This window comes from Poecilia latipinna, unplaced genomic scaffold, assembly GCF_001443285.1.
Source record: "Poecilia latipinna isolate Pla-1442-1.1 unplaced genomic scaffold, P_latipinna-1.0 Scaffold4356, whole genome shotgun sequence".
Taxonomy (NCBI): Eukaryota; Metazoa; Chordata; class Actinopteri; order Cyprinodontiformes; family Poeciliidae; genus Poecilia; species Poecilia latipinna.
In genome coordinates, this window is record NW_015116972.1 from 1,621 (window position 1) to 14,366 (window position 12,746).

Consider the following 12,746-nt stretch of genomic DNA (forward strand, 5'->3'; position numbering starts at 1 on the left):
ACCTTTGAAAAAATAATCTGTGAAAAAAGTGTACATTTTTGGAAAGTGTCCAGTCACACTTGGTATCGAAAATGTCTATCCTTGCATTTATGTGATGAAAGCAATATAATTCTCATTCTATATCCAGTTTCACATGTTTGTCTTTTGCAATGACAAAGAGAACACATTATTTTGGATTGTTAGTCCATTAAATTGTACCATTTTCCTTCAAGGAAAATGTCTCCAAAAATGTGCAAAATATAGCTGCTTATCAGTTCCCATGTACTGTTTAATTGTGGATAGAAAAACTATTTTGTTGAAATAGTTTAGAAAATTATCAGTCCAAAGTGGATGCCGTGTTTCCTTTGAAAAACTGAGATAAATTAGTTTTACATCAGTTTTAATTATTTTGTGACGTTTCAAAACGTCATCTGCGGAACCCTACTGCGGTGGAATTTGTTGCTGCACGGTTGTGTTTATGGAATTCCTATTCACTTCCTTGTAGAATTCAGACCATAGCCGAACATCCATAAGCGAAGTAATTTTCGCAGCTGGTAGTTAATAAATGTTAATGTACCATCAAGGTTTATAGCTGACAATGATTCCTTACACTGTCAACATCAAACTCGCTGCTCGGACGCTGACTGGCACGCTTAATTTGCAGAATAAAACAGCCGTGGACTGGTGAGTGCTGCACTTCCGCCGTTAGCATAATTGCTGTGTTGCTATTTAATTCAGTCGCTAATGACATTGCGGCTGTCAGATAAAATCGTTATTTTTTATTGAAACTATTTGACTGAATTGGTGGTTTTACTGTCGAAAAACTCCCAGTGTCATGGCGTGTGGGCAATGCAGAATTGTGTCAACAAGCAACCTTGCAGGACATTTGTGTGTCATGTGACGTTAGGTTTGGTTGGAGCGAATCCTACCTTATGGGATTTTCCTTCGTTGTTGTCAAACCTGACATCGTTGTGTTAATTTATTCAGCTTATGCTGTTTACAACAAATGTACTGCTTTATATTTTGGAAATGAAATGGTAAAATATTTTGGACACTGAGTTTACCATTATTTCATAGAACCTAAACAAATTCAATTAAATACACTTATTTAATTCTCACTATAAGCATTTTCCCACCATTCCAGTCCAGTTCATATCTATTTGTAGAATTCAATATGACACAATCTCAGTTCATGTCAGTGCAGTGAACTGCAGTCCCATCAGATCCGATCCAATGATATATCCAGATTTACTTTTTTGTATGAAGTCCAATTAAACCCTTATTAAATACAACAGTGAAAGTCACTTGTCATGCTAGCTGCTAAAATGCTATCTAAGGGATCACAGCTGTTTCCATGGAGTTGTCCATTTTTACAGTAATCTTTTTGATCAAATATGTGGTAACAGAGAAACCAGGTTTAGTATGACATGGCATCTGCCCCGACTGTGACGACAGAGAACAAAATCAAACACACTGAACCAGAAGAACTTTGCATAAGAAAGACAAATAAAAAGAAACATAATTTAATATTGACTAACATTGTTATTTACATGATTGTACTTTAAACAACCTTTATTGATATGATATGCACTTTGACTTTCTAAATATTGAAGTCAATTAAAATAAAAACAAACAAACAACTAATGTTTTTATTAACATAGCCTTGAAAGTAGTTAACTATAATGCAGACATGGCTGAAATAAAACTATAGAACATGTTCAAACATTTTCAAGCCAGCTGCGAACATACACTGTATGTTAGGTCTTTTATAGTAATTTCTTGTGTATATATGTGACCTTCTTCATCAAGTAACTGTAAAGTCACATATGGTTTACCTGTCTTTATACACCTAGACTTTGTTGTTTTTATTTATTTTTTCCATCGATTCTGTTTATTTTCCATATCTTACAGGGGATGGCAGGGGCTAATAGCACAAGGATGTCACTCAAGTATTCTTATAATGGATCCAAAGACTGCTCAGACCATCCAGGTCCTTGAGAGGCACAAAGCAAATGTTGTCAAGGTGAGTTTTCCTAAGTAAAATGAGTTAAGTTGTTAATTTTAAAACATTTAGATGCAGTATAAAGTCAAAATGAAATAAGTTAAGTTATAATTTAAACAAGAACTTGAGTGATTTGCGATTCTCCTTTTTTAAGGGAAAAATTGCAGCATTGTGATTTTTTTGTTTTTTTTGTTTTTGTTTTTGTTTTTTTTAAATCAAGTATTAACTTATTTCCTCAACATGTTGCAAGTGTTTAAGTATTTGAGTCAAAATCTGTGTGTTGTGCTCGTAGGTGAAATGGTCAAGAGAAAATTACTACCACAACTTGAGCTCTCCCTACTGTCTGCGGCTCGCCTCAGGAGACGCATCTGGGAAGATCATAGTGTGGGACGTGGTCAGTGGGACAGCTCACTGCGAGATCCAGGAGCATTCCAAACCTATTCAGGGTGAGGATCTTGAAGTAACTAATCATGAAGCTCTGACTCAGCCATTTACCATCCACCACATGAGAGAGAGCCCTCAAACTTTTGTTCTATTGTTTGTATTCTCCGAAGCACTGTTTGTTTTCCTGCTGCTCTTCAATTCTTTGTCCTCCCTGTTTTTCTGTGTCAGATTTGGAGTGGTTGTGGAATCAGGATGCGTCCCGTGACCTGCTGTTAGCCGTTCATCCTCCTAACTACATCGTTCTGTGGAATGGAGACACAGGAACCAAGCTGTGGAAGAAGAGCTACGCTGAGAATATCCTCTCCTTTTCCTTCGACCCTTTTGATCCGTCCAACATGGCATGTAGGTCAAATAATGGCATTGTTTTTAGTTGTTCACTTCAGGACTGGAGTTGCAGTAGTAAAACCATCTACAAGAAAGGATAGAACAAACTGTACTTGTTGAGGAAACTTAGATTCTTCCATGTTTGTAGCAAGAAGGTGTAAGTTTGTTGTCTTCTGCCAACATTTCTCTGATGTTGTGGGGTAGCAACATCAGAGAAAGGGACATAAAAGGCTCCTCAACTTGATAAAGAAGGCTGCCTCTGTTTTGGGAACGACTGTGGAACCTCTGGAGATTATGGTACAAAGAAGGATTCTTCATGAAATCCCAACAATTATAGAGAACCCTGAACATCTTCTTCATAAGGCTGTTGTACAACAACAACATTGTCTTCAGTCATACTTTTAACTATGAAACTGCTGGTAAAATTTCTGTTTTTTGTTTTGCCATGTTTTTATGGAAAAAGTACGACTGACAAATATTTGACATTTCAAAAAGTGTCAGATGCAAACTTACAGGAAGACTTGATTCCAACAGATTTGGAGTAGTCCGAACATCATGTATTTTAAATCATTTATTTTGTTTCTTTCTCGGCAGTGCTGACCAGCGAAGGAATCGTTTTCATCACAGATTTTTCCTATTCCAAACCACCCAGCAGTGCTGGGAAAAAGGTGTACATTGCCAGTCCTCATGCAAGCCCAGCACACACCAAGCCTGCACCTGCTGCTGCTCCTGCACCCACGGGTGCCAAGAAAGCCCTTAATAAAGTCAAAGTGCTCATCACCAATGAAAAACCCACGTAAGTTTCTCCCCTGGCCTTCAGTTAACCTGGTGTTTCCCAGTGAGACTACTTGTCAGCACTGCTCATGGGCACGCGTCCATGGTAACAGTGACTTTAAAAGAGAATGAATTATAAGAAAACATCGTAAAGTTAATTTAGTAAACTGATCAACCAGGTTTAAATCCTTTCCTTAAGTAGAGGAATGTGCATTAATACAGCACCTGGACCTAAAATCCCCGAAAATACATTAAAGTTTGAGATTTTAGTGTGATAAAATGCAAAAAAAAAATGTTCAAAGGTTATTCAATGCCTTTCCAGTAATTTTAATTTTCTATTTCATTGTCAAGTCTTCCAGTGCATGGATGGAAAAGTCAGGGTAATAATTAACCTTATTTCCTTCCTGCGGTGCGATGTTGCAGTGCAGAGGCGGTGACGCTGAACGACTGTCTGCAGCTCTCTTACCTGCCGTCCAAAAGGAACCACATGCTGCTGCTTTATCCCAGAGAGATTTTAATCCTGGACCTGGAGCTCAGCCAGACTGTGGGCGTGGTGGCCATTGAGCGCTCGGGGGTCCCCTTTACCCAGGTGAGGGACTGCATACGCTAACCCTGAAAAGTTTGACAAAATGATCTCTATGGATCAACATGAGATTTCACAGGAATGCTGCGCTCTCTCGAGTTTCCTTCATCGCTACGTATTCTTTGTGGCAGTTTTATTATGTTCTAGTGTTGGCATTACAGTCATTTTTTTATGTTTGATTTGCCACATCAGTTTTTTATTTAATGACAAACCCCATAGACAAAAACCCATAAAAATATTTCTCAACTTTAAGCCTTACTTGCTTAATTTTGGGTTTTAAATTGGATCTGTGGTTCTTCATCTACGATCTGGTGTGCAAGTAAATAATTATTTCACAAAGAAAGTAAGGGCATCACAGATTACAAGTGATACTTGAAATAAGCTACAATAATAAGGGTAGGATGTTTTATTATTATTGCAGACATTGAGTTGATTTAAGTTGACCCAGATTCAAAAGAATGGTAAAATAATTATTTACATTTACCAAATTAGATGTTGACTTCAGTGTTATGTTGTTATGATTTGTGGAACATTAAAATAATAAAACCCAACAAGTTAAATGTGTCGTATTCAAATATTTAGAACGTGTCGACGACTTTAGGAAAATTCTTGAAATGTTTTCTAAAATGGTATAAAATTCATAGAAGGGCTTAATTCATATTTCATGTATTTACATGTTTTGCATTTTAGTTTGTTTGTGTTTGAATGGACAAATTACACATTGTTCTACTATTTAATTAAACTTGATCAGAAAACCATTTTTTTTCTTCCTCAGGTAATTCCCTGCACTCAGCGCGACGCCCTCTACTGTCTGCATGAGAACGGTTGCATCACGTTGCGGGTGTGCCGCTCAACATCTGCACAAGAGGAAGCAGCAGGTATGGAAACGGGAACTTCAGCACCTAATTTCTCACACAACGTTCGCATCAGTCATTTTCTACTCGGATATCTTCCATGCATTCTTGCTCCAGCTAATACTGCATTGAAATTAACCTTTGTATGTACTTCTTGTGTGTCTTTGATCCACTGTTCCTGGATGCTAAGCCATTCTCCATCTTGGACATCTTTCTGCTTAAATCTCCTTCTCATAATTTCTTCCAAAATGTTCATTTTCTTCCTTCAACAGACCCAGAACAGAGTGTCCAGGAGCTTGTTTATGACCTGCGCTCCCAGTGCGATGCCATAAGAGTCACTAAGACGGTCCGGCCGTACCGGATGGTTATTTGCCCTGTGAACGAGAACAAAGCTGCCCTCATGGTCAGCGATGGAAGAGTCATGCTCTGGGAGCTGAAAGCGCACACTGGGCGGTCGGTTGTCAATCCAAGGTAGGCAAAAGCTGGAACTATTTTTTACAGAATAATTTATGTTTGATTGGTATATTAAGAGGTCATTCTATTTTAACATAAATAATCTAAAATGTTGTTGTCAAGTCTTTGCAGTGGGGAATTGCAGAGTCTTACTATGGTTAATGAACTCTTCTTTCCACTGTGGGAACTCTGTGTATAATTTTGTTTCTCTTTCTGGGCTGGGGTTGTATTAACCAGATATTTTTCATCTTTGACCTTTTGTTCTTGCTCAGTGGATCAGCAGACTAATAAAAACAAATATTGTTCATTTGGCAGAAAGACTAAATCATTTTTGATTGATGTTCTTCCTCCTCAGTTCTGGTTTGTCGCCTCTCTACTCCCCCGTGTCGTTTTGTGGAGCTCCTCTGGGTCCAAACCAGAAAAGAATCCAGGATCTGTCTCTCAACAGCATGATCAGTAAGAGCATACACAACACCACCATCACCATCTGATATGTCAAACCAGAGGCAGTTTGATGTTTAAAGCAGAAACGTCACTGTTCACACTGCTGAAGAATGCTTTTAGTAATTTGAAGTACATTTATTTAAAACTAGTGGAAATTTAGCAAATTTACAGTTATTTTTCATTATAAACTACTAGCTCTGCTGCTATTTTTATTTACATTGCATCCAGTATTTTATATGATGTTGATAACGGTCATTAAAGCTTCATTGTCTGTTTCGATTGCTTTATTTTCATTACGTAAGGAAACCAGTTTTATTTTTTGATAGAAGCCAATTAGATGGAATTTAAATTGTCAACAAACACTTAATGGTATGATGGGGAGTTAATTCAATCTGAATCGTGTGCCGGTGCAGAGACCCATCTAAAACATGAAGGACAGTGGATTGAGCCAGGATAGAAAACCACTGGTGTAATTAATAAACTTTATTTGTTCTTGACTTTTATGGGGAAAAAACAATAAAACTTAAGAAATTACAGTTTTTCTTCCAAATTTTCTCTGTCTATAGCATGTAGCTTTCACTTTTTGTCTATTGTGGTTAAAAAAAAAGAGAATACAAATGCAGGATGTACAAAAAAATTCAGCTTTTTTTAAAAAAAAAAGAAATGGCTTCTGTATAATTTATCCAGGTCAGACGCTGATTGCTGGTGAGGCTCCTCCTCCATCTTCTAACCAGCAGGAGGTCCAGCTGAAGTTCCTGCTCACCGGCCTCCTGTCTGGTCTGCCGCTTCCTCCGTTTGCCATCCGCATGTGTCCACCTCTCACCACCAAGAACATCAGCCACTATCAGCCTCTTCTGGCGGCAGGTGGGTAGGAAAGCATCAAGACGAGGCCTGTGGTGAACAGTTATTTCAGTAATTTATTAATTATTCTTATGATTAATCGAGTCATCAAATAAAAATGTGTCCTGTTCTGTAGTAGCTACTTAAGCTAGAAAAATATGAAAGAGAAAATTGATAGTAGGAAGCCATTTTGTTCCTTTTTTTTAAATAGGGAAACACTTCAGTCCTAATTAAACTTCTTTGATTTAAACTTCTTGTCTCCTCCTTGGTGGCGCTTCTTTCTGTCCATTCATCAATGTCTCATTAGCGGAAGTGAGATTGTTGTGCAAATCAAATGAGCATCTGAGCGGAACACAACACGCTAAATGGCAAAACATAATTTAACGAAGACTCGAGGCAGATAATTTGCCTCTAGGAACTTTACAAATCAAAGTCCTCAAATTTTAAGAATTGTTACAACCCTATGTCAGACACACATCCACACACACATCTGTATCTTTTAGATGAAGTACAGCTCTGCCAGAGACAAGAAAAAAGAGACTATTAAACCTCGCTGGAGTTTCTCGTTGTATCGGATGTCACATGGGAGTTTAAGCAGGTTGGGTTTGTTGATCGGTGAAGTTAATGTTTCCTGCAACAGATCACCCTGCACCAATCTCAGGGAGCCTAAAACAGTCACGACATGCATCTAGATGTCGTGACAATAAGAAACTCTGACTTTTTTTTGTCAGTCATGTTTCTTATGTGCTGCTCTTTTTCTGTTTCCTGATCTCAGGCACCAGCAATGGGTCTGTACTGGTGTACAACCTGACCAGTGGTCTTCTGCACAAAGAACTCAGTGTACACTCTTGTGAAGTCAGGTAAAAACTTTTCATTTTTTATCCAGAGTCCCACCACCGCAAGCCAGTGGTGAAAAAGCACATGAAGTTATTTTACATTTTCAGTTTTGCTCAGTTTGGTTTATTTGTATCACACCATTTTGCAATGCAGGTCATCTCCAAAGACTTTACATGACAAATGAATTCAGAACCGATAACTTATAATTAAATCCTAAAACCTAGATTTTTACTGATCTTTTAGTTAAGTTAGTAAAAATAAGATAGTTAATCTACATACAGTAAATTGTGTTGAGTCGTTGACTTTGCAGCAATTACTCATCCTGAGCATACAGGTGTTGCCAGGGCAACGCAACCTCTCTCTTTTATCAGGAAACTTGAAGTGGAACCAGGTTCACCATGAGACTAACTGAACAGAAATGAGTCCTTGAGAAAATACAGAAGAGTTGATTCAGATGCACTTCTTATTAGAAAGGAAAGCAGATTATGCTAAGCTAATATCAGCTAACGCTACGCTCCACCTGCTCAAAGAAGCGCCGACGAAGCAAACTGTCTTTACATGATGGCTTTTCTCCCATAGGGGGCTCGAATGGGTGAGTCTGACCAGCTTTCTATCTTTTGCCACTTCTTCCCCCAACAACATGGGCCTGGTGCGAAACGAGCTGCAGCATGTTGACCTTCCTACTGGTAAGCAACACACAGTGTGTAGCTAAGCCTTGCATTTCCACCTTTGATTTCTTTATTCTAAACTTAAAATAAAATAACTCAAATCTTTGTCTTCTTATTTCCATTCGTGGTGTGTAATAAAGCTGCATGAGTAGATGTTGAAGTGGATTCTTTAAGTCTTACCTGTTCAGTGTTTGGATTAATAATAAGAGTTTACAAGGGAGTTGCTATGGCAATGTTTCTTTCATCTGAACATCTTAACTTTACAAGCGTAAACCATCAAGCTTCTGTCTCTCTGTCCGTGTGTCACGAGGTCTAGCGAGCAACATCCCTCTATGCCAGTGTTTCTCAACCCTGGTCCTCACTGCCCCTCCTGCTCTGCATGTTTTAGATGTGCCTCTATTGCAAAGCAGCTGATTCAAATGATTGCATGACCATCAAGTACTGCAGAAGCCTGTTAATCACCCAGAGATACAATTCAGGTGTGTGGCAGAAGGGAAACACCTAAAACATGCAGGACAGGGGGGCGCTGAGGACCAGGGTTGAGAAACACTGCTCTATGCTATACAGCAGATAGGCATACCTTTAGAAAAATCACATTTCTATATTCTAAGTTGATCTCTGGGTTGCAAAAAGCTGTATGTCATAATTATTACTCAAAATTAAAATAAATACATGAATAGTATTACTATGTAGTGATTCTACTTTTTTTTTCTTTTTTTTATTTGAAATACTAGAAAAAAGATGTTCAAATTTATTAAGTAAGTACTATAGATCTAGCAAATTTTTTTCAGTTTTTTTGTGCACCTATTATAATCTTCAGGCAACCAGGTAATGCACCTCAGGAAAATCTTCAACTTTACCATTTAAACAAGCTGCTTTCTAAATTGTCTTTTGCAGAATCAAATCAGGAAATGTAGTAGCGCACCCCTGAATGACGTTCTTATTTTGCTGAGAAGGCCATCTTGATGTTTTCAATAATTTTGTCTTTTGTAGGCGAAAAGTTGCCGAAGCGGAGTAAGAATCACAGCAAGTTGCAGATTAAATTGCACTCGTTTCCCTTGCAACTTCAGCAAGAGAAATGGCAGAAAAAGCTTTTTTATCAGGAAAATTAGATGACACAATTGTTTTAGATGTATGAGGAAACATTGTTTGTTCTTTCCTCAGTAGCTCCTCTTTAGCACACACTCTTAATCTCATTATCTGTCTTCTCTCTTTCTGCCTGTGTGTTTTAGGCCGATGCTTTGCATTCAGAGGTGAGCGAGGGAACGATGAGCCGCCCATCGAAATGATTAAAGTGTCTCATCTCAAGTAAGTGTTGACCTCCTCCCAATTGAAACTAAACAAATAACTAGCTAATACACATACATTAGAATGTCTTAGTATAAAGAGGAAAATTTGGCTGACTAAGAGGTTTTTGTTGAAATAATTAGTGCATCTTAAACTTCAGGTTTAATAAAGTCTTATAGAGAAAAGTGTGGCGTTGCCTGTTGAATGGTCAAAACTCTTCTAAAGTCAGGTTGTGTAAGACGATCGTAATCTAGAGCACAACCATAAATCTGCCTGAAAAGGATTTAAAGAAAATAATTCAAAATATTCTGAGCATTGAAGTGTAAACATGTGATTGGACTGCTTTGGTGGACCAGAAGAGAGCTACAAGACGTCAGCCCTTAGTGAGCTTCAGCAACATTATGAAGCATAATTGCTTTTCGAAAAACTAGGTCAACCAGTAGGAGTTTTTAAATGTCTGTCATTTGAGGTCAGAGATGTACATGTGTGTTTGTCGTCCTCAGGCAGTACCTGGTGGTGGTGTTCAGAGACAAACCCTTGGAGCTGTGGGACATCAGGACAGGGACACTTCTTCGAGAAATGGCCAAGAGCTTCCCCACTGTCACTGCGCTGGTACCACAGTTTTGCATATTAGTGAAATCTGGATCCTTTTCTTATTCCGACAGTTTTTGTGCTAAAGTAACATTACAACATAACTGAAATGATGCCTTAGTTTTAAGTATTGTAGATGCTTCGCGTGGGAAAAAAAAGTGCAAACTGTAATCTTTTCTTTCTTTTTTCATGTTTTAAAATTAAAACCTGAATTCATCCTTCCATCAATCCATTTTCTTCCTCTTATTAAAAACAATATTTCATCTCATTATTATTTATATTACCAAAACATAATTTACAGCAATTCAGTTGTGAAAACGGTCACTGCTAGTTTGAAGAGATGTTACGAAAAAGAAAATGATTAAAAATTCCGATTCAAGAGAAGTAAAAAAAACCCGACTTGATATGAATTTAAACCCTGCAGCAGCACAGCGTTAGGCGTACAAGACGGCATATGTTTGATAGTGTTATTAGAGACTTGAGACCTGATGGTGTGTATTTTAACAGGAATGGTCTCCCTCCCACAACCTGAAGAGTCTCAAGAAAAAGCAGATGGCAGCAAGGGAGGCCATGGCCAGGCAGACCGTGTCGGACGCAGAGCAGAGCAGTGTTGAGTCCTCAGTCATCAGGTGAGAGTTGAAAGTTCATCAATTTGTTCCTGATTTTTCCGTGGTTAGAACACTCTGCAGAAGAAATCAATGATATTAAATTGAAGCCACAGCCAGGATGCTAGCATAATGATAAGTGCAAATTGATTTTGTTTAAACATGTAAACACTCGTATGCAGTAAATCAGAATATGAATCCCGATGAGTCTCGTTTGTCAGATTCAACGTACCTTTTGAAGATAACATTTAAGCAGGTATTAAACATACGTTTTTTTTTATGAAGGATACATTTTTGTTTTTAAAATAAGTCTTTTTTTTCATTGGTCTGATGTGATATTTTATTTTAAATAGTATGTTTTCATTACCTGTAAGTGGAAAATCATTATATTTAACAGAAATAAAAGCTTTCAAGCAACTATTGTTGTGTAATTGATCTATAATGTATCACATAGTGATAAAATTCTTGAAGTTAATGGGCTTTTCAATAATCTAATTTATTATTAGATTAGACCTTCACTATGGATGGTGTGGATATTGAGTGCAGGCAAAGAGGGAAGTGCAAAAATAGACATGTAGTGTGTTTATGCTTAAGAAATATGATTATAAATGATTACTCTTGATTTCTGGACTGCAGTACCAAAACGTTTTGTTTTTTTTTTTTTTAACCACAAAATCACAGCTTTATGTCATCCTTACTCCCCTACAGTCTCCTGCAAGATGCTGAGAGCAAATCAGAGACCAGTCAGGCCATCTCTGCCAGGGAACACTTTGTGTTCACAGACACCGATGGCCAGGTCTACCACATCACTGTGGAGGGCAACACGGTGAAAGACGGAGCACGGATCCCTCCTGACGTGAGTCGTAACATTTTTTAGTTATCACTCCAGGTCTCTTCCACGCTTCATATCTGATCGTTACTACAGGTTTTTCCAGCCGCTATCAATAAGTCTTCTGCTTCTCTCACTGCTTGTGTTGTGTGCTCTCTTGCCATATCTTTTAATAGTTACTTTGTCTTTGTGATGTGACACACACTTGACTGTGCGCTGGACATTTAAAAGCTAGTTTTTCTTAATGCTTCGTTTATGAAAAGTAAATAAGAATCCTGAAAGAAAAGCAGCTAGGATTCTAAAACTAACTTCTGGTCTAACATCTTTCATGGGTTTTGTTATCGTTGCTTATTAAATTTTTGAGATATGCATCTTGAAGCTCTGGGTAAACCTTTGCGCTTCCTTCCATGCAGGGTAGCATGGGCAGCATCGCCTGCATTGCCTGGAAAGGCGACACCCTGGTGCTTGGAGATGTGGATGGCAATCTTAACTTCTGGGACCTTAAAGCTCGACTGTCCAGGTAAAACAACAAAGAAAAAAGTCCCGGATGTTTGGAAGTAAATGTAGTTTTGCTCTGCATCTCATGTTTTCCATTGTGAGGAATGAATCCTTTCTGGCTCCCTGGCTGTCCAAGCATGTTGCCAGTGCAGATAACTCTGCTTATAAATTCTCTGTTATCATCTTTCAAATGAAACACTTTTGCCGACTTTTAAGAAATTTCTTGAACAGGACAGACTTTTTGTACAATACGTTTTGTACAAGAAGTGGCATACGACCTCTTTCTCCTTGTCGATTTCTTTATTTTTTTTGGCTAGTCATTTATGTTTAAAGAAGTAGCAGGACCGGTTCAATATGTGAAACTGGTTTTCCTCAGAGGGATACCGACACATCGGGGTTGGGTGAAGAAGATCCGCTTCGCTCCTGGTAAGGGGAACCAAAAGCTGCTGGTCATGTACACAGACGGAGCAGAAGTCTGGGACACCAAAGAGGTAAGGCCCTGTTTACACTTATCACAGTACAGCTGAAACAACATTGCGATTAACTGCTTGATTATTAACTTTGGACCATATAGATTCAGTTTCCGAAAAGTATTTGCCCTCCTTACTGGTGTCAAAAATCAATTTTCAAATGATAATTTATTTTATTAAGCAAAAAAAAAAAAAAAAAAAAAAAAAAACAAAAAAATGGAAAAGGGTTAAAAAAAAAAAATTTTAATTTTTTTTTAAAAAAAT

At 38.0% G+C, this 12,746-nt stretch overlaps 1 protein-coding gene across 1 annotated transcript in view; it reads left to right on the plus strand.

Annotated features, from left to right (window-relative positions):
• Positions 1–438: 438 nt before the first annotated feature.
• Positions 439–12,746, plus strand: part of wdr11 (WD repeat domain 11) — a 22,555-nt gene continuing 10,247 nt past the window's right edge. The window contains exons 1-18 of the mRNA XM_015025844.1: positions 439–663; positions 1,891–2,002; positions 2,274–2,427; positions 2,594–2,767; positions 3,344–3,545; positions 3,947–4,112; positions 4,882–4,984; positions 5,233–5,431; positions 5,769–5,869; positions 6,545–6,721; positions 7,473–7,557; positions 8,114–8,220; positions 9,435–9,510; positions 9,993–10,101; positions 10,588–10,709; positions 11,394–11,541; positions 11,928–12,034; positions 12,389–12,503. Of these exons, the coding sequence (XP_014881330.1) occupies positions 578–663; positions 1,891–2,002; positions 2,274–2,427; positions 2,594–2,767; positions 3,344–3,545; positions 3,947–4,112; positions 4,882–4,984; positions 5,233–5,431; positions 5,769–5,869; positions 6,545–6,721; positions 7,473–7,557; positions 8,114–8,220; positions 9,435–9,510; positions 9,993–10,101; positions 10,588–10,709; positions 11,394–11,541; positions 11,928–12,034; positions 12,389–12,503 (2,343 nt within the window). The 5' untranslated portion in view covers positions 439–577. The remainder of the gene's footprint in view (positions 664–1,890; positions 2,003–2,273; positions 2,428–2,593; positions 2,768–3,343; positions 3,546–3,946; positions 4,113–4,881; positions 4,985–5,232; positions 5,432–5,768; positions 5,870–6,544; positions 6,722–7,472; positions 7,558–8,113; positions 8,221–9,434; positions 9,511–9,992; positions 10,102–10,587; positions 10,710–11,393; positions 11,542–11,927; positions 12,035–12,388; positions 12,504–12,746) is intronic.